At 44.9% G+C, this 26585-nt stretch overlaps 1 protein-coding gene across 2 annotated transcripts; it reads left to right on the top strand.

The window, feature by feature from the left end:
• The first annotated feature begins 32 nt into the window (after positions 1 to 32).
• On the top strand, positions 33 to 24935 carry RPRD1B (regulation of nuclear pre-mRNA domain containing 1B). 2 transcript variants are annotated; one of them, XM_027895084.1, is made up of 7 exons: positions 33 to 279; positions 1727 to 1856; positions 2877 to 3010; positions 9041 to 9153; positions 10973 to 11099; positions 12140 to 12315; positions 22437 to 24935. In XM_027895084.1, the coding sequence occupies exons 1-7, from the start codon at positions 129 to 131 to the stop codon at positions 22584 to 22586; spliced, it is 981 nt and encodes a 326-aa protein (XP_027750885.1). In that variant the 5' UTR covers positions 33 to 128; the 3' UTR covers positions 22587 to 24935. The 2 variants fall into 2 exon arrangements, with proteins under 2 accessions (XP_027750885.1, XP_027750886.1); XM_027895085.1 differs by lacking the exon at positions 22437 to 24935 and adding an exon at positions 21054 to 21268.
• Positions 24936 to 26585: the final 1650 nt, after the last annotated feature.

The following is a 26585-nucleotide window of genomic DNA, read 5'->3' as shown; positions in this document are numbered from 1 at the left end:
CCGCGGCCCGCGGCGGGGTCAGGGCGCGGGCGGCCATCTTGTGGCGGCGGCCCCGGCGGGTTGTTGTCGGTGAGGCCGCGCCGTGCCCCCCCCGCCCGCCCCCCCGCGGGCGGAGCGGCCCCGGCCCCATGTCCTCCTTCTCGGAGTCGGCGCTGGAGAAGAAGCTGTCCGAGCTGAGCAACTCGCAGCAGAGCGTGCAGACGCTCTCGCTGTGGCTCATCCACCACCGCAAGCACGCGGGGCCCATCGTGGCCGTGTGGCACCGGGAGCTCCGCAAAGGTGCGCGGGGGGAGGCGGGGTTGGCTTGTCCGGCGGCCCCGGGGCCGGTTCCTCCTCGCGGCGGTGTCGGAGCTCCGCGGGGAGAGCTTGGTGACCCGACTTTAACGCAGCGGTTGTTTAATAAACTTTGCGGGGAATGCCCTTTGCGAGGGGTGTTTCCCGGTGCGTGCCGGTGAAGGCGGCGTTTGGGAAGGCGGGGGATGGAGACACGGCGAAGTGTGGGGTTGAGGGGATGCTCAGCCTCGCTGCTTTCCGGGTGTAAAACGGAAACGTTGGAATTATGTTCGAACATTATGCTGTGAGCTATGTGGTGCTCCGGCTGTTTACCTTTTGGGTTTTGTTTTTAAATTTTTGAGTTCGAATCCATACAATTCGCCCGTTATAGAACTGCATTAAGGGGAGAAAAGATAAGTAAAGGAAAAGGTGGCTGTAGAGATCTACACGTATACCTCGATCTGTATCTCTTTGGTGCTGTCATCCAGAAATACTTCGAGGTGGGTTTTTTTCCTTGCAGATTAACTTACCTAGAGTTAAATTAGGTAGTTTTCCGGATGGCAGTGCCTGGTGGAAGGTGTCCCTGCCCCTGGCAGGGGGTTGGAATTAAGTGTTCTTTAAGACCCCTTCCAACCCAAAGCATTCTGAGATTCCATGTGAGTGCCCTGTCCCCAAGTGCAGCTCTGAAACCAGCCAATATCACCATTCCCACCCTTGGCACCAGCAGTGTGAGCCCTTTGGAGCAGCTGGAGTATCTTGTGTGGGACTGATAGTTTTCGCCATTTCATTCTGTTTCTGAAGTTTTGTAAGATCTGAACTCGACCTGCTGTAGAAATGAGCGATTTTGTTTTCTGCTTCAAGCATGTTCTGAGGAAACAGTGAATCCCACTGATTCTGACCACAGTGAAATAGAAACTGGTGGTGTCAAAATAGGAAAAGTTACGGGATGTGGAGGAAATTCAATGTTCCTCTGTCACAGCATTGTTTAGAAAATATTTGGGTCTCTGCAATACCTTTCTCCTACAGTTTCACTGTTCTGAATTGTGGGGTTCTATACCAAGCATTTTTCCTGAAGTTAATGAATGAAAAATGAAAGCCATTGTTTTATTAATTTACTGGTAGGTTAGGACAGCTTTTTTTAGTCGTGTGATTAAAATTTGTTTATTACGTAGCTTTTTTCAGAGTCGAGGTGTCTCTGTGCACAAAAAGGTTTAAACTCGTGGTTTTTTATGAATTGGTTAAAAAAGAGGAGAAGTGGGGAGATTAAGAACTACTTGACTTCAGGGTCCCTGATTTGCCTTGGTAACAGAGAAGTATTTTGAACTTTGTTTTAGACTGCAAATCTCTGGGCAACTTTAAAAGACATGTTAATGATTGTGGGTGAAAGAAGTGACAAATTAATGCAAACTCTCTCTCTCTCTGTTCTTTCCTTCTTTTTTTTTCCCTTTCTCAGCAAAATCCAGTAGGAAGCTTACTTTCCTATATTTAGCAAATGATGTCATCCAGAACAGTAAGAGGAAAGGTCCTGAATTTACCAGGGAGTTCGAATCTGTTCTTGTGGATGCATTTTCTCATGTTGCCAGGTATGTTGCTGCATTTCTTCAACTTTCCTCTCTAGGGATTTGCATCCTTCTTATTCAGAGTTTAATTCAACTGGATGTTGTTGTTTGTTGTTGTTTTTTAAAGTTTCAGGGATGCTGGTACTCTGTCTCTAGTAGAGATTGGATTCTGACTGCTTTGCAGCTGTTTGGTGTTAATACTTCTCCTTAGGCAAACTTGTTTGTGTGTGCACCAGCCCTTCACACGCTCTGGATTTCAGCTGTTCCCAGAAGATCTGGCAGATCTGTTCATGAGCAGTGAAACTGAACAGTTGGGTGTGTTTATTAAAGCCACGCAATGAATGGCTCTGCCCCTCTGTGAGAAGATGTTTTTGGGTCACTGGATTCTCACCTGCTCTGAGCACGGTTTCTTTGTGTGTTGCTTGTTCTAAGGGTTACCTGGTCAGCAGTGCCTTTGCTTCCTACATAAGAGAGAAGAAATGATGCAAACACCACCTTATCAGAAAGGGAGTGTGGTTTAGTTAAGATTTTCTCTAAATAGCGTAATAATTCCTGTTATCTCAGCTAAGCAACATCAATGCTCTGGGTGTTTGATGTCTGTTCTGGAGGGCTGTCTGATGTCAGTGTGCTCTCTGACTGCATTTAAGTGCCTAATGATCCAATCAACCTGCTTTTAATTGGAATGTTATTGACTGAAACAACTGTTTAAAGTTAATACTCTTGAGTTGTAAACATATCAGCTTGAGGGTATTTTATAACTCTTCTTGCAAATTCTGAATGATAGCGGGTTTCTTCCTTCACAGCTTTTCCTGCCCTTACTTTGGGGTGGGAACAGGAGGCACTTCCAGGCAATCTTTAGTTCCAGTAAAGGGGTAAAATCGGCCACAAATGCGTTTGGCACAGTTTGTCCCAGACACTGTGAGAACGATCCTCTCACACGTGCACGTATTGCAGTGGGTGCAGCTGGTAGTTTGGAAGGCGCTCACTTGAAACATCAGGAGTGTTGATCAGCTGAGCCATGACGATTTCCCAATCTTTGAACAGAGAAGCAGACGAGGGCTGCAAGAAGCCCTTGGAGCGATTGCTGAACATCTGGCAGGAGAGGAGCGTGTATGGCAGCGAGTTCATCCAGCAGCTGAAGCTGTCCATGGAAGACTCCAACAGCCCCCAAACGAAAGGTAAATGCATGTTGCTGGTCGTGTGCGGTTCGTTTTTTAATGGGTGTGTGTTTCACTGGAAGCACCGCGAGGAGTTGAGCTCTGGGCTCCTTTAGTTGAGTCGTTGCCCGAGCTGGTCGTGGACGTTTTTCGGGATTGTTGCAGAGTGTGATTTTTGGTGAACTCGTGGTTCTGGTTTGCAGGTGTGTTGCCTTGGGAGTGGTGACTGCCAGTGAGCTTGACTTGAGGTGATGTCTGGTGCTGCTCGTGCAGACAGAATCCTCCAGGGCTGCCTTTTGGGGTGAAGGCAAGTCGGTTGTGCAGGGAACTGTTGCATCCACCTTGAGTCAAGTGTCCAACTCTACATCTCTGAGACTGGTCAGCTGGGTTTATTATAATGGCTTATTCAGTCTTGTTTCATTCTCGTGTTAATTGGTTTGTTTTGCACAGTTACTGTATTTTATTATGAGTCAGCAAGAAGTTTTTAGTAATTGAAGTCTAGAATATATGCCCAGAAGCTTGTCTGGTGTCTTTTTTTTTTTTTTTTTCTTGCACTGACATCATTTGGGGAAAATTTTGCATCATTTACCATCACTGGAACATCACAGTTATAACCTTATTACTTACATGAGAAACTGAGCATAAGCTTGTGTTTACTGGGCTTTGATACTGCTGTGGCAGTTCCTGCTTCTTTTGAAGCATCTGGAAGCGTTTCACTGGTAGTGCTGCAGTGGAAAGAGGGGAGCAACAGGAATGCTTAAGCTACGAAAGGTGAGACTTGTTAAAAATCAGGAGTGTTCTAGTTAAGGGAATATTTGTCCACTTTGCAGCTAAAAGAAGAGGATGCTCCATTCCTGGAGGTGTTCAGGTGTGGGTTGGTTAGGGCTCTGAGCAACCTGGTCTGGTGAAAGGTGTCCCTGCCCATAGCAGGGGGTTTGGAACTGGATGATCTTTAAGGTCCCTTCCAACCCAAGCCATTCTGTGATTCTGTGAAATGTCAGTGCCATCAAATGAGCCTGAATGACATGGCTGCTCTGGTCATACTTTGTTCTGTTCCCCCCAGAGGTGCAATGCTGTGAGAGAGTTGGTTTGGTCATTAGAAAAGGGCTCTTACTCCTTACTTAGGTGGTGAAAAATAGGTCTGATGGAGTTAGTGTTTAGTGCAGAATTAATATGAAGATGTGAGCATTAATGAGACTGTATGTGTGAAGTCTTACACCTATGGCTGTAGCTTTGTGTTTTTTTCACACACTGCTTCAGGCAGAACTGTAGGGTGGGTGCCTTAGCATCTCCCACCAGAATCCTTCTCCCTGCCTCTGACTGAGGTATGACTTTTGGCAAGTGTTGCCATTTTCTCCCCAAATGCTGCGAGCCAACTGCCCTGACCAAAGGAGTTGTCTCATCTGTGTGGGGCAGAGGGAGTCTGTTCTCTGAGGAGCAAAAGTGAACAGTCTCTGCATGACCTGGCTCATGCTGGGGTTCCTCTTGTCTGGGTGCAACGTGTGAGGCACCTGTGTGTCATCAAAGGACAGAATTTACATGTCTGAATTCCTGCTGAACGGATTACTGGAGGATTTGAAACTGTGAATTTAATGCACGTGGGTAGGTGTTTCGCAAGTGTTCAACTTTGAATCCAAACACGTTGCTAATTGATACCCTGTGTTGCATTTCCTGGTCACTTGGCAAACTGCTGTTGCTCAGTGTCCTCTCCCTCTGGCTGATGGTACCAGTCACTCCTGCTGCTGTTGTCTTCTCAACTTAAAAATGGTTGTACAAAATCAAACCCTTCCTAAAGGTGACAAGACCTTTGTCTGTGGGAAGCAGAGGGAAGGAATACAAATGCTGCAAGAACTGCTGTGTGCACAGCTCCACTTGGCGAGGAACTTAGCTGTTGTCTGGATAATAGGAGATATTAATGGAGTATCTTCTGTTTGAGGGAAAGTTCAGGCCTTTTCGTGAGTGTGGATGTTGCTGCCTTGTCAATTCATTGTCGAAAAAACCCTGAGATTTTTAACCTAAGGGAAAAAGAACTGTGAAAAATTCAGCAGAGCTGTCCTTTTTCCTTGTTTTGAATGTGGTTTTTTTCAAATTAGCTTCTTAATGGTAAGAGCTGCTTTCATCTGGGATTTTTTGTGCATTTCTAAGATAAATTGGTGATTGAGTTTCTGTTGGGCGTCTATCTGATTTGCAGAAGGCTTTGTTGTAGTTACTGTGTTCTGCTTTCAAACAGGTGAACATAAGCAAGATGGAGGTTAAGGTTTCCTGTTTTACAGCTGTAATGATTGTCATAGATGTGGAAAACCATAGTGCAGCGCTCATCCAAACCCTTCTGGCTGCCTGCATTTGTGTGCACCCAGGGTAGACACAGCTGGGACAGAGGCATTGTTAGTGCCTGCAGATTGGTTCAAGCTGTGCTGTTAAAATGTTGGAGCTCCTTAAGAGCATCTGGTGCTGTTGGTAACGAGTACCTGGTGCTTGTCTTCAGCCCACGGAATGGCAACAGGTCAGTGCAGGTAGTTCTCTGTGGCTTTTTCATGTTGCAGCGTCTGAAATTCCGGGGCTGGTGGGTGCTGCTCTCTGAGCAGGACGGCTCTTCTTGGCTTGAGAGCACCACGGAGTTGTGCAGCTTGTCAGAATGAAGCAGAGTCCTGTCTCAGTGAGGAAAGATGCCTTTAAAGCTCACTGGGGTGTGTTGCAGTGGTGCAGCTTGTTCAGTGAGTAGCAAGGCCTTGGGTAACGCAGTTCCGTTGGCTGCACATGCTGAATTCCTGCCGTGGAGCTGAGCTGATTGCATTGATAAGGAACATTCCCTTCAGAGAGGCAGAGAGGTAAAAGAACTGGCCCTTTCTAAGCATTGTATTCCATCACTCCTCAGTGGTGACTACCAGACTTTTAGTCTTTTGGGTTCCTTAAGGAGATCTGCATATACATGGAAATGAGCTTTTGAATATTGATGTATTGTTTTATCTCTAAATGTATTCGTTAAGCTTGCATTTGCTTTCTCATTAATCTCATTTTTATTAGAATGTTTCTTTTCACAAGCAATAGGGAAGAGAAGAACCACCCATTTCTCTCAAAGCCTGGCAAAACTAGGTCTTAGAGGTTTGATGTGAAACCCTTCAGGCAATACAACCGATCTAGCTGACGTATTTTCTTTTTGTTGTCTTTGTAATAAGCATTTGAAGGAGGTCCTTGAGCATGCTGTGATGTAGGAGTGTGTCACTCTTAACACAGAACTGAGCTGCTCTCATTGTGTTTGTGTTGCAAATTCTGGCACAGGAAGTCAGACCTGTATTAAAAAATGGAGAAGAACAGAGAGGGGAGAAGGCAGGGAGGCTTCTGAGGGCAGCTGAAATAAAGGCACCTGGAGACAGGTCTGGATGTGGTTTTGGAGCAGGACCACCCCAGGTACACTTGGACTAGGGGAGACCACCAATAAATACGTGTTGTAATGAGGACTGAAACAATGACAAGTAATCTGCCCCCAAAGAAAGAAGGAGTCAGAACAGTTGGAGGGGGTGCTGGGCCATTAGAAGCCTGTTTACCTCTGAAACCCAGTCCTCAAGAGGTGAGAATAAAAACGTAAGCACCTGAGATGGGAAGCTCTCCCAGGTTTCCAGCTGACAGGAAAACTCATACATCCTCAGCAAGGCCTTTGACTAACCTTCCTCAAGCCACTGGAGATGGTTTGAAAACTGAAAAGTTGGCGTAGAAATACTTTCCCAGGTCTCTGTGGATACTGCCAAGAGCAAGGTAACAACAACCTGGAGTGTCACTGCAAAGCTGTTAGGAGAGCAATTGTCTGTTTTGGAGAAGTGCTTTACCCTGTGGAGGTTTCTAGGGAGTAGTTTGGTTTCTGAGCTGTGGAGAAGACCCCAGTGAAGCAGGAAAGCTGACTTCATTTGTAGTAGGGGCTTCTCTCTTTTCTTTAAGTCCCTTCAAGAGGGGCTCTTGATTTTCCTGGGTGGAGCTCTCAGAATTCTTCAATCTCTTCTTTGTTTCAGGTACATGTTACAGTCTGATCAGTCCTGGTTGCTCTCAATGCTTGCTTTCCCCTTCTCTGGTTGGATTTGACAGACTTTTCTGGAAGCACAGGCTGTGATGGTTTAATTACTCTTGGCTGGCAGAGTTTGAAAGCTGCCCAGCCAGGGTGTGTTATAATTTGTGCCGTGCTTCTGTTCTCTTTCGGGGGTCCTTTTGCTCTGTATGCTCTTAAGTTTGAAAATAAGTGTGGGTCTTTCTCTATTTTGATTAAATCGAGGTGTTGTGTTTAGGATTCTCAAACGACTTGGTGCTTGGGGCTGCAGGTGCTCAGCACCACCTCCTTCAGAGTGGTTCCAGTCAGACTCACTTGGCCTTGTTCAGATGGCAAATTCAATGAAGTTTTGTATCCTCTGTGTTAGAGTGGTGAGCAAGTGTAATGTGTCTTGTGGTAAACAGTTGGCAGCACAGCAGGAATAGCTCTTCAGCAATTTGAATCTCAGCTCTCTCTCTCATTTTAATTTTCACTTGTGTGCGTGCTGTGGTCATGTGTTCTTCTGTTGGTTACTGTGCTTATCCCCTGTTGGTTAATTACTTTGTGATAAGTGCACACAAGTGATAAATACTGATCGCCCGTTATGTTGGGCTGGGTAACTTTAAATGTTCTCTTCAGCCATTTTATCATCTGTTCAACCCAAGTTGTGTCTCTTGCAGACCTCAGTGGGCAGCAGCTGTTTTCCACATTGATCTGGTGTCTCACTGGTTTGTCAGTCAAATTATCCAGCACTCTTACATCAGCTGGGTACATAAAATAATTAGACTGTCCCTCTTTCTAACCAAGACAGCTTTGCTCTAGCAAACATCAGCAGTTCATCTGTGTTAGAGTAACTTTTCTGTGCTGCTTTGCCTTCCTTGAGTGAATCTGTTCTCTAACAGAAGTCTTTGTGTCTGCCTTGGGAAGTCATTCAGCTCTTTCCCCACCGTGAGCAGGCAGTACAGCACCTCTGACTTTCTCTGCATTAAAATAAAGTTTTCTCGTATGTCCCACCTGACAAGGCAGGCAAAACTCTGCATTTAAGGACAGACCTTTTTGTTTGCTTCCTCATTAGAGTGGGACAGGCTGGTATTTTTTTAAATCAAGTGATGTTGGATTTCCCTGTGAATCAAAGAATGTATAGATTCTGTCCTCGAACTGTATGGTTATCTCAGCAAGACTTGATTCCACTGAAGAGATGTTCTCAAGACTGTCCAAAGCTTTTGTACCAATTACCCTGGATCTTATTAATTTTGGTGGCGAACCTGAAGAATGATCTGTCTTCTGAGGGTTCTGTGGCTGGATCAAAGGCTGCATTAAAACTTCTGACTCTTTAAATAAGCTGTCTCTTTCCTTTCAAGCTAATGTTTGCCGTGCTGAGGTTCATTTCAACAGCACTGTCTTGCTTTATGAAATCCCTGTTTGAAGTGTTACAAGTTACCTGCTTGGAGATCAGTCCATGCCCTGCCCATCACTGTTGTTGTTGTCACTTCTTGGAGTTGTAGTTCCATAGAGCTGTCCCAAAGCCTTTATTTTTATGGAAGAGTGGAAGGTTGAATAACCAGCAGTTATTTTGTTGATTGTGGGACCGCAGTGAGCACGTACTCGATGCAAAAAGATAACTTGAAATTCTTCTGTGTGTACTTCACATCGGTACTTGGTTTCTGCTGGTAGAAATCCTCACTTGCACACCCAGGGCATCTAAGCAGGGTTGAAATCTGTCATTTATTGACAAGTGGCACATTTCTTTCCCTTTCCTGCTTTCAGTGTAGAAGGCACAAACATGTATGCAGTGCACACTGCTGATGTCTATTCTTGTGCTGGCATGTACAGAGCTGCATGTGGGGGCAAAATCAACCTTTTATTGCTGTTCTGCATTTGAGTATTTGGAATATGATGTCCGCTTTAGAGTCCAGCTGTGGTTGTCCCTCTCTGGAGAGCTTAATCATCAGAGCATCTGGTGCAATTCTTTTGAAGTAGGAATAGTTAAGGTGGGCAGATCTGGCATACCAATGAGTTGTTTCTTTTGCCTTCAGTTGCAGAGGAGAAGAAGTCTCTAAAGAGAACTTTCCAGCAAATACAAGAGGAGGAAGATGATGATTATCCTGGGAGCTACTCACCCCAGGACCCTAGTGCTGGGCCACTGCTGGTATGTGGGATGGGTTGAGCGTGGGAGGAGCTCTGGAAGCCACATGGCCACCTCCTCTGTGTCCCCTGTGTCCCAGTCACGTCCCCTGTGTGTCACAGCCACAAGGTGGAGCTGACAACAAGTGAAACGGATTTAGCTGAGAGATGCGGTTTGGGGTTGAGAAGTCCATGTGAAATGCAACAGGTTCTTTTTATGCCTGTTGCAGCAGTGTGCCACTTGTGAGCAGTTCCAGGTAGTCTTAAGTAGCGCTGCCAGGAAAGAATCTGAGAGGACTCCTAGAAGAGCAGACCGTATTTTAAATTCTTTTTAAGATCATTGTGTAACCCCTCAAACTCCAAGTTGTAACACAGTTAAAATGCAATTATTTTTTTGTAGGCCACCTCTTTCAATAAGCTGTTAAAAATGTTGACCTTTGATAGGTTTGTATGGAGCTGGTAGGAGAGCCAGCTCTGAAGACTTTTTGAGGCTCACGTGTTAGGGGTGTGGAAATAGCTGGAACGAAGTAGAAAATCATTCTGGCCATTTGAGGCTACAGAATGAACATATGTTAAACCACAGTCTATTTGAAGAGGATAAAAAAATTACACCATCCATCTGGTAAACTGTAAACATTGAAAAATAAAAATAAATAACAGTTGTCAAGGAAATAAGTGAAAATTTTGTTGTTGTTTTTACCTCCAGATGCCTTGCAGCTTATGGTTTCTCTTGCTGATAAACACTCTCTCTGTTACTGTTGGAAATCATTTGCAGTTTGCAAGGAAGTAGTAAATGTTAGGTAATGGACTTTTGTTTTTCAGATAAAAAAAATATTTATTTAAAATTTGCCAGTGTTTTTATTAGTTTTCAAACTATTGAACTGTAGTTTAAACATCAGTGGTTGTGTTTACAGGGCTGGTCTCCCCTTTCAGAAGCCTCCTATCGAAACTTCAGTATTCTTAAAAGAAAGAAACAACACTTTGTTCTTCCTGTTTAGGGAATCTCTCTTTCTCATCTTTTTTATTTAATCATTTTTTTGGAGCAAGGAGGAACTATGGCAATATCCTCTTCAGGCTGTCCTCACCCACGTCTTTTTTAAGCTGGGATATGTTTTGAGTGAATTCATTCAAACTGACACAGCTGAGAGCCGAGCTGAGGGGAGCCCAGTTCAGCTGCACAAAGCTGTGTCCTTGCAGAGAGCTGGGTGAGGACAGCCATGGCTTTGCAAAAGCCACAGTAGAGGTGGCTTTAACAGGAAGAGCTTTTTACCGTCATCGGAGTTTATGGTCGGTAACCAGTCCCACAGTTCTAAACCTTATCACGAAGGAAATCTGACCCAGTTTTGCTTGGGCTGATAGAAATTTGGGGTTAGGTATTTTTGCTCTGTCAGAATGCACTTTTGGAGCAGGAGAAAAACAAAAGGTGCCCATACAGTCCTGTGAGGCAAAGAGTCAGTGTCAGAGATACTTGTGTAAAAGGTTCAGTCCCACCTTGAGGCAGCACACAAGGCTGGTGGCTGTGTCTCAGACTGGTGTGGTCGTGTCCTCCTCAGCTATGCTTAACATGATCACTTCTCTTAATTGGAATGAGAAGTTTTCCACTGCAGAGTCGGGAACAAGCCGACCCTGCTGTAATTATGCAGGAGTTCCCACACACTGGGGCAGTGTAAACTCAGTGAATGCTCCCTGTGTTGGGAAGCAACGGTTTAAAATTTATTTGAAGAAAATATTCCCCAAATGGTGGCTTTCAAAGGTAGGTGAGCTCAGCTGCAGTGGCCCACATCCCTGGGAAATGGATGTGGTTAAGGTTACCTGGTTTTACTGTTGGCTCACTTGACTTGTAGACCGAGGATTTGATCAAAGCCCTACAAGACCTGGAAAATGCAGCGTCAGGAGATGCGACAGTGCGGCAAAAAATCGCTTCCCTGCCTCAGGAAGTTCAAGATGTTTCATTACTGGAGAAAATTACAGGTATGAGACCAGTAGATGAATGAACATGGGTCCAAAGAATAACTTAGAAATCAAAGTGTGTGTTTTTTTTTTTTTTTTTTAATAATCATAATGGAGTGAATTCCTGCTTTTGTGTCCTTGCTTTGTAGCTCCAGGGTAATTAAGAGATAGCAATCCCGCGAACTAACACTGAAGATTAAACATACATAGCTGCTTCTGTTTTTTTTGGCTTGGACCGAGGCTTTTGTACTTGGAGAGCATCAGCAGCATTTTGCAGGGATATGAAGGAAATTGGGCCAGAGTTCTCAAATGGGTGTGTTTGCTTTTGAACACCGCGACTGTTAAGATATCTCGAAAGCTTTATCAGACTAGGCTGAGTACACACGGACTCCTTGATTGATATATTTTTGAGTTCTATCAGACTGCTGAGTATACACACGCTCCTTGATTGCTGTGGGAAAGGAAACTCACTACCCCCATTAATCCGTCAGTCTTTGTTTAAATGAACTTTTGCAATTACATTTGAAAAGTAATTTTAATAGAAGCATTTAAAGGTTGAACTGATATGACTCTTGTTCCTGGAGGTAATTTTAATTTAAAACTCATTACGAACTATCACTCTTACAGTGTCCAACCTGACTGTGTGCAGTTCCTAGGTTTGTGCCAGTGGACTGGGAGTTATTCAGATAGAAGAGGAATTAACAGGTGCACACTGTTTAAATATGGAAACCACTGGAGCTGTGTACCTGAAAGTGCTGCCTAACGTTTTAGTTTAATTAACCTGTTCACAGAGGCTGACTTCATAGACTTATATCCCCCCTTTCCTGACATGTCTGCAAGGATAAAATGCAGTCAGTCATGTCAGTGTCTAAAATACCGCCTGAGAAGGCAGCATGTCCTGTTTCCTGTACATCCCCTGTGATAACAGCTCCTATTTTCCTGTCGAGCCAGAAGCGTATTTACAAACAAGACACCATTGTGCCTGCAGGGCTGGTGAATTGTGAACAACTGGAAGTTTTTTTAAACTTTGCCCTCTAAATCACCCAACGCTTTGCACGCAGACAAAGAGGCCGCCGAGCGGCTCTCGAAGACGGTGGACGAGGCGTGTCTGCTGCTGGCCGAGTACAACGGGCGGCTGGCGGCCGAGCTGGAGGACCGGCGCCAGCTGGCACGGATGCTCATCGAGTACACCCAGAACCAGAAGGACGTGCTAACGGAGAAGGAGAAGAAGCTGGAGGTGAGTGCCGGGTTACCGGGGCTGGCCACCTGATTGGCTCACCAAACGCTCCCCTTCCGCTCCTAATCTGCGGGTTTCTCCTGAGTGGGGGGGGATCGTTCTAGTTGTTACCTGTTAGGTGTTATTCTAGGTGTTATCTTTAAATTTGTTTCTAGGTGTTATTTTTATGTTTGATTATAGGTGTTGCTTTTACACCTGGAGTAAAACGCGCAAGAAATCTGTGTAAAATCTGGAGAGTGTTCTCGTGTTCGGTCTAGATGTTTTAATGGGCACCTGGAAGGCCCAGAGCTCTGTAGTTTTTAAAATAAAATAGACTCACCTTACACAGTTGCTTCAGATTTACCCTATTTTTTCATGACGTCCCCCTTTTTCAAGAAGTCAGCCTCTGTTTACCATAATTAGCTCGGGGGATTTCATATTGCCTGTTTTTTTATTATTCTTTTCCTTATTAATGAGTGCCCCTCATCTGCCTCCCCATCCCCTGCTTCATAAGGGGAAGCAGTTCAAACCAGATCAACTCCCCATCCTTGAACATCCACCTGTCACCTCTGTGGTGGAGTGTAAATGGGGCTGACAGCAGAGAGACAATGAACTGCATTTCCAGCTCCCTTGAACAAGGAGAGCAGGACCCTAAAGCAGCACGGGTCTGGCTGGGCCTGAGCTGAGCCCCCCCTGCACGGCCCAGCGCCGTGTGAGGCTGCACAGCCAGCTGTTTGCAGCTGTTTATCCAAAACGTGCCCTCTCCACGGTAAAGTTCTTTCGGCTCCACGTCGCGGGACTAGCGTGGAGTTTAATTAATGGCTGTGGTTGTGTGTCACTCTGCCATCTGCTAAACTGCCCCTCGGCGGCACATCAAGGGCTCCTCTGCACCGCGGTGCTGGTGATGAACAGCTGCTGCGGGCTGGGACTGGAGGGGACGTGGAGGACGAAATCTCCTGAAAGGAGACTCTGCTGCAGCGATTGCAGGCTCTGTTTACTGCCACGGCAGACCCCGTCCGCTGACAACTCGGCAGCATTGCTCCCAGATGAATTTCATTAAAAGTGTTTTCTCTGCTGTGTGTTTATACTAGAGTTTCTCAATGCCTTGTGACTGAATTTCTTCAAGCATGGTGTCAGTCCTGTGACTGACTCAGTAAAAAGCACTTTAGACGTGGATATGGATAATGCCATAAAACCAAATCCTGTTTGGCACCTGATTTATTTGCTGTGGAAGTCTTGGGTCAGGTCTTGGTTTTTTTTCTCGTTGAAAGAAGGGCACCTGTCTAGTAGAAACATGAATGTGTATGTGAAAAAATCATAAATGATAGGCATATTGCTGTTTGGTTTTAAAGAAGGCAAGAAGTAGGTAGCAAAATGTTGCACAGTGATGATGTAAAAAGGCCCAGAGCAATCCATAAATTTGAGTCAGTTTGAGGCTGTGAAACCGAGAAATCCATAATGACAACATGAAATTAAAATTTCTAATGCAGTAGCTGAAATGTTGTGACAATTGTGGGGTTTTTCTGTTTGAAAAAATACCTTTTTTTGTAAGGAACGGTACATGAAAATTATAACTCTGGCAGAGGCAGAAATGTAATCCTGAAAATGAAGCGTTTTGCTGGCTGAGCTGCTTTGTTAATGGGAATAATCCTGCTGATGGCAGTGGGACAGGCTGCTTGCTTGCTATTGGGTGTAAACACAGGTCTTTGCTACATTGGAAAATAAGGAACGATCTTATTTGAATATCAGGATGTTATTAAATATCTGTTTAGATTAGCATCTCTGTCGTTCTAGCAGACAAGGTGGCTCAGTGCTGTAACAACCTAAACAGAGTTGCAGGAAATGCCACTCTTAACACTGAACAGGAGGCATAATTGATATTCGTGTCAGCTCTCAAACCTCAGTGAGGGATGTTGCCTGATTACAGCGTTCCATTGTTCTGGCCTTGTAGAGGGTTAATAAACAGTGGAAGATGCTGGTTACAGATAAGGCAGGCCAGATGTGCTTATCAGTTTTTGTTTGAGACTTTGATGTTCTCACAGTATTGATAAGCCTGGATTTTCCTTTGTAGTGCTAATAAGCATTTTACTAGAAGGATCTGAAACTCTTGTAGCAATTAAAAATGAATTAAAAAGCCAAAACATTTACTCTGGCAAAGTCTGAAATGAGGAAATAACTTAAAACAATCTAATTTTACATATCTTCTGATTGTAGGCTTTGCTCTCTGGATGTATCTTTTCCACAATCTTTTGGTACTATGAGTTTTCCCTCTTGTGCTGTAAGTTTCCTGACTCAGATGAGAGGGTGTTTTTGGACAGAAAATGGATTATTTCCTTTGCTGTCCTAATCTAGCCAAGGCTGCTGCTGGTTTGGGGAGAGGGGCTTCTGACAGTAAATATAAGCCAGGGCTTTATTTTAAGATGTTGAAATGTCTAATATGGAAGTCACTCTGCATGTTTTTTTGTATTTTATTTACTCACAAAGTCTTTCACTGTGATAACAATGAAAGTAGCTAATCTGTGTTTTTTGAGAAGCAGCTTTTGTGTTCTAAAGAGCTGCAGTTGTTTACTAATCCCGTTAATGCTGTCCCTCGTGAAACAGCAGATTGTCAAAACATACATAAACTCCTTGTGTTTGTGTCTGGTGGGCTAATGCTCAGAGCACTCCGTGATGTCAGACCCCTGTGACACAACTCCTGCCCTGAGGTGCAGAAAAGCTGTTAAATTGAGGGATGCTCTGCTGAGGAAGGTGGCTTTGGAAAGGGATTACACATCAGCATGGATGCAGCCGGTGTGAGCAAGGGCTGCAACAGCCAGGGGTGCAGAAGCACTGGTGATACGAAGGGAGAAAGCTGGCACAGAGCCTGAAGATCATAACATACGGACCAACTCCTGTTTTAGGGTAGCAATGGGAAAAAATTGAAAGTGTAATGATTAGGATTTCTTTATGAGGGGGTATGGTGATACCTTGACTGTAGTCTAAGAGTGCTTAGAAGGAGAAGGCAGAGTTCCTTTATTTCTGGCAATCAGCAAAATCAGCTAGCCCAAAAAAACACTGCTGCCAAACAGCCTACAGCAAGGTGTACATTTTTCAGGGTAAATATTCCTCAGGTTAACTTACTGAAGGGTGTGGTGGATGCTGCCGTTGAGCAGCTGAACACTGAATTTCTCTTTGAGTGATGTTTCATCTCACTCAGCAATTGTGGGCTCAACACTTCAGCTGCTCTTTGATCATCCATGCCTGGGCTGGATCAGAGGTGGCCTGGCCTTTCAGAATAGCAGGTGACGGGAAATAAAATCCGCTTTCAGACAGGCGCAGAACCAAGAACTGTTGTTTCTATGAGTGTGAGATGTCTTTGTATCTCACACGAGTATTTAACTTCTAATGAAAGTTCCCTGATTTGTGTTATTTTTGGCCACTGCGGCCCCGTTACAATTCCAGAGCACAATCAGCTGGGGGAGAGTTTTGTCCTCCAGCACCTGAGCCTGCACAGCTTCAAGGGGAACGGTTGTCTTTTGAAGTCAGTGCACTCCTGTGGAATGCAGGGCAGGCAAGGAGAAAAAATCCAGGGAATTAGTTTGCGTAAAACTGAAATGTAGCGGCGAGATAACAGGGAGAACGTTCCGTGTTGGTGTACCAGGCAGCTGTAAAATGAAGTCAGGTAAATCGATGGGACTGGAAGAACCAAGGGAAAGCAGTGCTAGGAAATGGCAAATTGTGTGGAAGCTTTATGGGTACCTGAAATAACCACTGACAGTAGAAAACCTGCAGTAAGTGAGAGGAGGATTGTTTTTAATCTCCTGGGGAAAAGAGGCAGAAAAAAATAGAGAGATGATTGTGCATTTAGAATTTCTGTTTTGATTTGCAGACAGTGAAGGCAGTTCTTACCTTCAGTCCCTGTGTTTGTGACAGGAGGAACATACCATAGCACAGATAGTACGTGTATGTAGTGCATTGTGTTTGAGGGGGTGGATACACCCAAATAAGTGTGTTTGCATGTCTGCATGTAGAAATATAAAGATCATACTGCATTTAAGATCCAGTTTAGGGGAAATGTTCTGACTCTTGGCTGCAACTGAAAAATTGTGACTTAAGAGTCCTGCTGAGAGCTGTGGGGGTTTTTAGATGTTTGTGGGCTTTAATATTCATGGCCTCAAGGCACCTTTAATAAGGTGTTAAAGCCGTGCCCACACGAATTTGCAAACCCTCTTTGGTAATGCATCTCTGAGGGGTGAAGTACACTCTCACTTGAGGTTTTCTGGGCAACACTGCGCATTTTCTTGAAATACAATTTGGTTCAGTGGGTTAATAGGCAATTTGTTGCTGTGCTGCTTCCACTGCCTAGCTCTCTGTAGCATGTCGGTGTTGGCATGGCTTTGTGCTTCCCTCAGACAGGAATTCTTGGGTTGTGGTATATTCATCTCAGTGGTTTGTGCAGTAAAACAGGAGGTGAACTTTTAGTTGTTCTGCCAGGGAACAAAACTGTCAATGTTTCACGTGCAGGGAGTAGCAGGAGCAGCTGTGGGAACCAGCAGCAGAGGGGGTCGGCTCTGCACCCCAGGCAGGGAGATCCCAAGCAGGAACCCCCCCAAAACGGTGTCCACGGGGTCTGTAAAACCAAACTGGTGATTATTGGGGCCAGAAGTGCAGGGCTGTGCACCAGTCCTGCCAGCTGTGAGCCAGTGGTGCCTTTGGGGCTGGGACAAGAGCACAGGATGCAATTCCACAGGGGAATCTGAGTCTGCTGGGCTGTGTATGGCTCGAGGCAACAGCTGTGTTTCTTTGCACGATGCCAGGATACAATTTCTTCGTTTTGTAGGTGCTTGTAGGCATTTGTAATGTTTGTAGTGTTGGAAACTGAATGATACTAAACAATAAAAGCAAATAAAAATCATCCAATATTAACTTAAAATGTTTTTATGCATTTTACCGAAGTAAATGAATTTATGACCACTCTTTTGCTTTAGCTGTAAAAGCATTAAGATGCTTGGAGAGGTGAATGTGTAGCTGCTTGCATCTTGAATGATGATTTTTGCTGTGAACATCAAATGTGCCCTCCCAATGTTTATTTTAGGAAGGGCATTTTGCAAAGGCAGCGAGTTTTCATGTCCATCACACAGTGGCAGCCTGGGCCCTTTCTGAGAGCTTTTGAACGTTTCAGAGGCCCAGGCTTCTCCAACAGCTGGAGAAATGCTCTGTGGAGGCTTGTGCTGCTGGCTCTTCTGTTGTCCTAAACAAAGAGGAGAGCGAGGAGACGAGTTGCAGTTTCAGAGTGTGTAATTCTGCCACGAGCAGAAACACGGTCTCTGCTGAAGCGTGATGAATGATGCCACAGAAGAAAGAAGCCTTGTCAAATTTAAAAGAGCAAGACTGAACAAATTTAAGGTCTGAAAATAAACTGGAACTCTGTGAGGAGATACATCATTCAAGCTCTGATTCCTGGGCTGCATCTTTCAGATAAAAACCTCAGATTTACTGGTTTGGTGCTGGTGCAGAATGAGGAAACCTGGCTTCACTTTGCTTTTGAGGTCAGTTCTGCTGCACTGAACTTGTGAAATGGCAGAAGTTTCTGTTCTTCTTCTGACATGTTTTAATGAATATGTTCTAAGAATACTTTACAATAATTTACTTGCCACATAAGTGGCAAAGAGCACAAGCTAAGGAATACCTAATCAACCTGCTAGAGTAGTGTGGTATATTTAATGTTTATAAAGAGAGGTTTTACCTGATCATATAAACACATGCCTGTCAGACCTCTCACCTCACTACACACTCTTCAGATTTCTGCTGAGCCTCTGGGGCATTTTTTCCCTGAGTGGTCTTTTGCTTTGCTACAACTGGCTCAAGCTGCAGCCTATCAAAACTGAGACTGGCTGGCTGCTCTTGGTAATCTCTTTCCAAATTCTCATTAATGACTGGATGTTTTTCAGTGGATGCAATTGCTGTGATGACTTACAGCATGTTCCTGCTTGACCCTGCGCAGGGATGGACGTGTCCAGTGCACGCTCTGAGCCAAAACAATCCGAGTCCGTGCTGTGGGACTCGCCAAGGTGAACCCGGCCACGCAGCCGCGCTCAGGATGAATTTCCTGTCACGTCGATTACAACCACTTCTGTAACGTTCAGGCAAGGCTGCTTTGGAATGAAACACTTGTCAGATCCGTTCAGTGGTGGTTAATTCTGATTTTGCGTTTGTTTCAAGGACTGAGTGTCTGGTTCTCTTGGTCACTGAGGATGTAGAACGCTGGAAGGGAATGTTGATTAGCGAAAACATCCGCGTGGCGCAGTGCCAGCTTTTTCTCTGTCATCCTGAAACTCCTGCTTACAGCAGAGATCTCATTATTTCGTGTGAAAAAAAACCAAATAGCATCCAAATACTATTAATCTTAATATAAGCCTGCCGTGCAGGGAGGCAATTAGCTCGGCACACGGAGAACAAGCAAAGGCCTCGGAAAGCAGCGGCTGCTTTTAACTGCTCTTGGTATTTGTTTGGTTTCGTGGGATGGAAGGACCTTTATGCAAAAATCTACAAGTTGCAGTTTCAAAGCATGTCGTGGGCTGTGTGAAAGTGGTTTCCCATAAAACCTGCTTCCAGAATATGGCCAGAACTTGTGGAAATAGCAAAGCCCCCAAGCTGGAAGGGGGTTCCTTGTCTCTGCTGGTGTGTGTATTCCCAAATGGAACAGCCGGCATTCCCTGTCCCAGCTCCGGCTTCCAGTCTCTCAGCTCCTTCCATGAGTCAGCACAGCTCAGGATCAGAGGGATGGAGAGGGTTAAGCATGCAGGGGACAGTTCTCTTCCATGCTCTGTGTTGTGTAGCCAATCCAGTCCAATCAGTTCAATAAGTATTCATCTATTCTAGGAAATCCTTGGTTCCTGGATTACTCCCTTAGTTTCCATTCCTGAATTTGGTAATGGTTTGTGAGCCAGAGTTTTTAATGGTTTGGGGACTGTTGCTGCCTTTTCTTGTAATTTTTTTCTCTATATATAATTTTTTTTAGTTTGTCTTCTGACAGGTAAGATTTAAGCCTTTTGTGTGGACTAGTTAATACTGGCATTAACCTGCTAGTAAGGTGGAATTACTTAGAATTGGATGGAATATGGTTCTCAAGGTGACTTGATTTCTATTTTCTTAGTCATCGTATATGTACAAAAGTCTGTTGTCAAATTAAGAGAGCATTTCTGGTATAGAATAGCTCAGTGTTCTGTGTGGCTCTCAGAGTATCCCTAAAAACTGGGATATTTTCCTAAGCATTTGAAACTGCTGATTGTAAATCTGGAAGCATGTTGGTGCTGTTAATATGCAGAGGAGTCGCTCCTGAGTCTCTGTGTTTGCCATCACGTCACCAGAATAGTGGTGTGGTTTACACTCATCTTGGTGGTTCTTCGTTTGGCAGTGTGTTTTCTCAGAACTGGAAAGGCAAGGCATTGGCAAGATTCCCACTCCCCTAAATAGCTCTGGTGGGAAAGGAGTGTTGTTTGCATTTAATATAATTGTAACAGTCACGCAGATCCTCTTCAGCTCAAAACCCGTCCTGGCTGTCCATGAGACGTGGTGGATCCTGGTCCTCTTGTCAGATTTGGCCTGGAAGTGGAAGGACTTTAGTCTTTCTATGGAGGTTTTTACATAATTGTTTTATGTGGCTCCATAATTGGATCCATAAATCCATAACTGTTTTGCGTGGATCTTGGCAATCCAAGCCATACTTAAAGTGTTTTTTTGGCTTGTGTCTGGAATTTGCACCTTCTGCCCATTTATCAGGCTGGGAGGACTTGCCAGCTGCCCTGCCCTTCTTATTTCTTTCCTATCTCTAGTAAGAATTTTTACAGAAGAAAGAAACACCTGCTGATACTCACTCTTGACAGTTTGGCATTCTTGAGGAAACTCTGCCTGTTCTTTCCTGGCTGGATATCCATAACTCCCTGACAATGGCCTGAATTATGATTTTTTAATTTCATTTTAAGTTTGTCGTCTCGGGATGTCTGAGTGCAGCCTCTTCCACCTTCTGAGAGCATTTGGAATACTTAAGTAACACAGTAGATATTCCTGCCTCCTGCCTCGCAGTGCTGGGGGTGTGCCAGCCCTGAGCAGAGCAGTCTGGGCACCATCTCTCCCTTTCCACAGTGTTGTCTCCCACATTCTCTTGGAGAAGAACACCAGGTGTTGGAATGCTGGGCCTCCATGGCATCCCTCTTTATCTGCTGCTGTTCTCTATTCATGCTAAAAAATCTTGGAGTTTGTTTTTGTTCCTTTGTCTTCATCTCGTGGCTTTCTGGACTTGTTTCCCTCTTTAAGAATTCCCCAAAGAGTGTGACTAGGGATGTGGGTGCGTTCTTATTTTGATCCTGATTCTCTGTCTTTCATTAAAACAAGACAAATCCCAGCAATCCTAACTTAATGTGTCACCTTCCCTTGATTTTTTTTTTGCTTTGTTTTGTTACTGTTCTCTAGCCCTGAGACCCACATCCTGCAGTTCAAGGAACTGGGAGGGCTTTGTTGGGATTATTTCGGTGTGTATCCCGTGTGTGTTAACAGATCTGTTTGGTTATGATGGTGTATTAACTCACAGGGCCTCATAAAGGGTTTTAAGTTTGAGATAGGCTGTTAAAAGACACTCTTATTTGGTGCTGGCAGGGAATTTATGGGATGTATTTACATAGTCCTTGCAGGGAGTTGTTGCGATTGACGGCGGCTCTCACTGTTCTAATTCAAAATAACGAAACACAGAGAGTGTAAACTCCTTGCTTGTAACCCCACAGGAGCTGCTGTGCTTTGATGTTTGGAGAAGGTGAAGAGAATTTCCATCACTGAGAAGGTTAGAAAGTCTGGATTAAAGTTGTAAACTCTTCAGAAAGATGTTTTTTGATTAAACATGTGCCTGGTTTTATTTGATCTTCAGAGATATAATTTTCTGTTCTCTGGTAAACTGTTCTCTTTGCCAAGTAATTAAGAAATGAAAAGTAAGTTGATATTGAAGCTGGCTTTGTGGGAGCCTGGTCTCTGCATGATTTTTATCTTAAGCTCAATGTTTCCAGCATTCTGGAGGTACCACGTGAAATAGGCCGTGTGTAGCTGGGTAAAGACTGGCACATTCCAAAAAAAATCATGTCATATTGGGGTTTTATTCCTTCAGTTTCTGTCTCCTGTTACATGAATGTTTAGAATCACAAAACTTTGAAAATTGCATAGCCATCAGTCTTTAGTTGAGCGTCTGTAGTGGATAACTTAGATGTGTGTTGGGCTGTTCTTAAGTGGCCTCCAAACAGAATTGACCAAGGTATAGTTCTTTCTTCCATTTTCAGGGTCCAAACTCCTCCTCTCTCTCCTTGACAGATGAGTCACTGGTGTCTCTGAGATACAGGGAGATTTCTGCACATGGACAGGGATTTCTCACTGGACTTCTACTGCCCAATACAGACCTTATTTGTGGAAAAACTACTTGCAGGTTTCCTCTTCGGGGATTTTTAACTTACTGTTTTTCTCCCTTTGTAATAAAACTCGGAATCTTTTAGTGTTTCTCTCCAGTGTGGGTGTGTCTTTCCCGGGTTTTCACTCAGTGATCCTGCCTGTGTTTCCGTGCCGGTCTCACGGCACAGCCGCTGGGGTTGTAACGGGAGTCTTCCAGCAGCTCATTGAGGAGACCCTGCTTGACAGCCAAAACTTGGGTTTGATTTAGTGACTGGAAAGGGAAAATTGGATTAATTAAATGTTCAAAATTGATCAAGCTCGAAAGGAGTGAGTGCTTTGGCAGCATTGTAACACCTGTGGTGTGCCTCAGCCTGCGGCCTCTGACAGCGGAGGAACACTGGCAGCAGGTGAGAGTCAGTCTTTGGGTGAGAACACAGGGCTGGAGATCTCTGCAGTGAGACTTGTCTCAAATGCTCTATCAGCCCCCAGTGGAGGGGGAGGCATTTTTCTTGTAAAAAAAGTAAGGCAGGGCAGGGATATTGGTTTAGGGATGCCAGAGGCTGTGGGCAGGCTGTGAATTGTGGTGCAGATGGCAGGGTCTGCAGTCACGCCAGCAGAGCACCAGGGCCTGGCCACCCTCTGTGAGTCCTCACCTGGAAGATATTCCTGGCTTAACTAACAGCACTGTTAATCAACCTGTGCTTAGTCTTTGTTCTCTTGTCTCTTTCCCTCAGGAATACAAACAGAAGCTTGCTCGGGTAACCCAGGTGCGCAAGGAGCTGAAATCCCACATCCAGAGCCTTCCAGACCTGTCGCTGCTGCCCAATGTCACGGGAGGTCTGGCACCTCTGCCGTCTGCTGGGGACCTGTTTTCAACAGACTAGGACAAACCCCATCCCCCAGTCTCCATTATTACCAGCAGAAGTAAGAAGGACTCTGGTGTTGGCTGGAAGCCCAGTCTTCCACGTTCTGCAGTAGGAAGGAACTTGCAGACCCTGCTTCCAACCTCTTGGCTGCTCGTGCTCACCCTCTCTCTGTGTACACTGGCTCATGTGAGGGGAGGAAGAGGAGTGAGTTTTCTGAGCTCTGAAGGGAGTTGGGGTGGTCCGTATGGGCAGACTTCCCCCTGGTCTTTTCCCATGCTCCTTAGTTGCTGTTTGCTCTTAGCACTTGCTGCCCCCACAGAAGTTGTGAGAATCATGTACACACAATGCCTGGGAAGCTTTCAGAGGAAGGTTGACCACAGGGCATCTTCCCTCTGTGCAAATATTGTGTTGTTTCTGAATAAGTCTTGTCTGTTCTGGTTGGGATTCTGAGCCTCGCCTCTGAGAGCAGTGGAGCCTGCAGTGGGGTGTGTGCATGTGGCTCCTGTGCCACGTTAGCGTGAGGGGAGGGCATCTGCTGAGCAATGGGACAGGGAAAGGCTTTTCCTAAACCTGCAGTTCCTCATTCTGCTGGGAGGATATGGTGAGGACAGTTTCCACTCGGCAGGGGCATGAATTGAAATCACAGGCAATAAAAAATAAGCAGCTTTTCTTTGTGAATTAGAGATAGACTCAAGTTACACTGTGCTGAGCAAAGCAGAACTGGATGTGACCTAAGTGGGAGTGGAAGTAAATTTTGTTTTAGCTACCTTAGATTTATACCACATTTTTCCTCTTCATTATACAAATTTGGGTGGTGTTGGAAGCTTTGGTTTAATGAACTGAGAGCCTGGAGTGGTGTGTGGCATCTGCTGGTGCCCCTGTGACAGGCACTGTCTGGTCTGCTCTCAGGATGGTAACATTGAAAATACAATGCTATAAACTCTCTCCATAGCTTTAGTGAAGTTGTCTGATGCACAGAAGTTAAATGTGGTATAAATATTTATTTATATAGAAAATAGACCCATATATATGCACATATCCTGTATGCACATGTACCATGTCCATGCATGTAGATATTAGAAGGATGTACTTAATTTTGTGTCACAGATTATTGTGAGTTGATTTTTATAATCAGGAAAAGTGTAAAAAAAAAAAAAAAAAAAGGAAAACCAACAAATTTTAAAAAGCTCTTAATTCCATTATGTTGCTGGCTAGTGTTTTAGCTGCCAGGGGTGTAGTTACATTTCAGTTTGTGTGTTAGGTCTGACAAGCTGGACTCTGATCACTGAACCATTCCAATTTGGATACAATTCTGTTTAAATTTAGCACCTCTCACTCTGAACAGGTTAAATTTCTGGAGACACTTGGTCTGGTAACGCAGGTTTTGCAGCGCAGAGGCCGAAGTGAGCTGAGGTGCTGTGTCTGTGCCTCCCCGTGCTCTCGAGCTGCTGGTGTCAAGCAAGGCCAGGAAAGGAAACCTGCAGAAACACGAAGTTCTGCTCCACGTTAATTTATTTTGCAGGGTGTTCAGTAGCCCGTTCAGCACTCAGTTACAGCAAACAACACGGCATCTTTTGATCACCAAGTTGTTCAGAAGCTCACGTCCTTTTCCTACTGACAAGTACTTCTTTTAGTCCTTTTTTAACGCTCCTTGCACCCTCACTGCCCAGCCAGGAAATGTGTTTTTCGTTTACAGGAATTTTTCCAGTGGCAGAACTGTCTGTTCCCTGAGTTTGGTTTGACTGTGCAGCCTTTTATGGTCCAGACTTTAGATAAAGCACTGTACATTCTCTCTGCTTTTGCCAAAAATGAAAAACAAACAAAAAAAAATCCCACCGACCCAAACCAAAAGACTCTTTTCCATCCTGGCTCAACTCATGGAGTTACCCCAAGGCTGCTTAAACCAAGTTACTTTGAGCATTGATTGAATGTGTATCCATTATAGGACAAAAAAAGCTGTCAAAAAATGATGTAGACAAATGTGTTGGCATCTCACACTTGTGTTTCAGCAGATCTGTAAGAGAGTTGTCTTTTTTTTTCTTTTTCTTTTTTAATTGAAATGTTTTGATTTTTTTTTTTCCAAATATGCGTGTGCGTTTTATTTTGCTTAATTTAAATGAAGTCTTGTGGGTTTTAATTTTATTTGTTTTACTTTTTGGGCAAAGGGCATCTGGTGAACTGGGTGACATTCTCTCAAGGTTAAACAGATTTCCCCACGGTGTGTCTTTTTTTAACAAAAGCTTAAATCTGTATATTGAATTGACTTAGGAATTAATTTAGACATATAGGCTGCCATTTGACAGCAGTATATTCTGAAATGTCTCATAGATATCTATTTTTGAATAAAGAGGGTGTCATTGAACAGTAGTGGCTTTACTTTTTTTTTTCCTTCAATGCTCTGGTCACCCATTGGGGTTTTGTTTGTGGTTTTTCCCCCCCCTAAAGCCCAGGCAGTGACTTGGGGAAATCCTTGTGGCAGTTTTTGATGCAGGGTAGAAATGTGGGATTCCTGGGAAAAATACAAATGGAAGCTGCACCTGGAAGGCAGGAAGGTGCCTCCCTGCAGGAACTGCTGTTCCAGCTGGGTCAGTGTGATTGAAGCCTTTTGGTTTTGGGGGTCTTCTCATCACCCTGGGAGTTAATTCTGAGGGGGGGGCTTAGGGCTTCTTCAATTAACTGGTCTGCAGCAGCCTCTGTAATTGTTTTGTATGCCTCAGAGAATATCTGCAAAGCGGATTATGTTTTATACTGATTTACAAATCTTCCCTTAAAGGGACTATATTTAGCACTGCTCTCAAAGCCTCGCAGGGGTTGGGCACGTGGCGCTGTGGGAGCAGGAGGGAGCTGGGGCCGTTCCTCCCGCTGAAAACCACCTTCGTGTTGCTGGGGTAGGAACTAGGGTGGGGTTTTCAAAGGCATGAGTGTGGCAAGGTACTGGCTGTCCTTCCTTGCCTTTGAGAACCGGGTTTTTGTTGTTTTTTCAAGGACTGGAACAAAAACATTTGGCTGTTAACGCAGCTGTCTGTGCAGTTCGGTGTCTCAGCGCGCCGCTGCCTTCCCTTCGCTGCGTGCTCGGCAGGGATTGCTGTGTACCCAAAGAACGTTGGCTTACACACCTGCACAAGGTGAGAACTCGCTCCTGGCTCACCAGCAGGTCAGTCTGTGAGATCCCAGGTTGTGATGGTCGTCAGGAAGGGCTGGCAGAGCCTGGGTCAGTTGTGCTGCCGGAATTTTGACGGGGTGAGATGCTGTGGGCTTTGTCCAGCTGCTTATTTGCACTAAATGTTGATATGTTCCTTGGTCAGTGCCAAACTTCATGTGTGTTTATCTTCGGGATTAGATAGGAAAAAGCATAAAATGTGCCTCATGCCATCTGAAAAAAATAAATGACCTGGTAAAGCACTGGGGTGAAATGTCACTGCAGCCACGGCGCCGGTCTGTTGGACTGAGGCCGGGACACATACTTGCCAGTGATTGTGCTGGCTGTGGGGATGTGCCACAGGCATCCACTGCCTCTGTCCTGTCTGCTGGAAGGCAGCAGTAGGTAGGAATTGGTTTCTTTATTTGTATTTTCAGCAGTGGTTTTACATAATGACATTTAGCCAGAAGTTTAATAAAGGCCAGTGGCCCCAGAGGCCTCTGTGGGTGCTGGAGCAGATGAAACTGTGCTTGTGCTTGTTACTGACCTGCCTGGTCTCTGCCATGTGTATCAGTGAAGCAGCTGTCCCAGAAATGATGGGATGTGAGGCTTTTTGTGTGCTGTCCAGGGAATGGAGGAGGAAAGGATGTTTAAAACAGGACACCCAGTTGCCTCATGCAGGGGATTCCAGGGACCAAGCCAGCACAGTGCCAGGATGGGGATGTTTAAGGAAAAGGAGCACTTTGGGCACAGAAATGCCCCCTGAGCACCGAGCAGCCTGAGGGGCTGGTGTTCTACAGCCCATCAAGGCGGAATTCCTGGTTTGCAAATCCATGTCCCTTGGCTCAGGGATGTGATGGGTTGCAACCTGGCTGTCT

Source organism: Empidonax traillii, unplaced genomic scaffold (genome assembly GCF_003031625.1).
Source record: "Empidonax traillii isolate 1590-97213 ecotype Southwest subspecies unplaced genomic scaffold, ASM303162v1 scaffold448:size1359114, whole genome shotgun sequence".
NCBI lineage: Eukaryota > Metazoa > Chordata > Aves > Passeriformes > Tyrannidae > Empidonax > Empidonax traillii.
Note: the sequence above shows the minus strand (reverse complement) of the source record. Positions and strands in the feature narration are given on the sequence as shown.

Bases quoted from the DNA above. Each gene is read 5' to 3' on its own strand.
- RPRD1B (XM_027895084.1), top strand. From the start codon at position 129: ATGTCCTCCTTCTCGGAGTCGGCGCTGGAGAAGAAGCTGTCCGAGCTG. The intron at 1,857-2,876 runs GTATGTTGCTGC...ATCTTTGAACAG, and splicing joins GCATTTTCTCATGTTGCCAG to AGAAGCAGACGAGGGCTGCA. The intron at 11,100-12,139 runs GTATGAGACCAG...CTTTGCACGCAG, and splicing joins ATTACTGGAGAAAATTACAG to ACAAAGAGGCCGCCGAGCGG.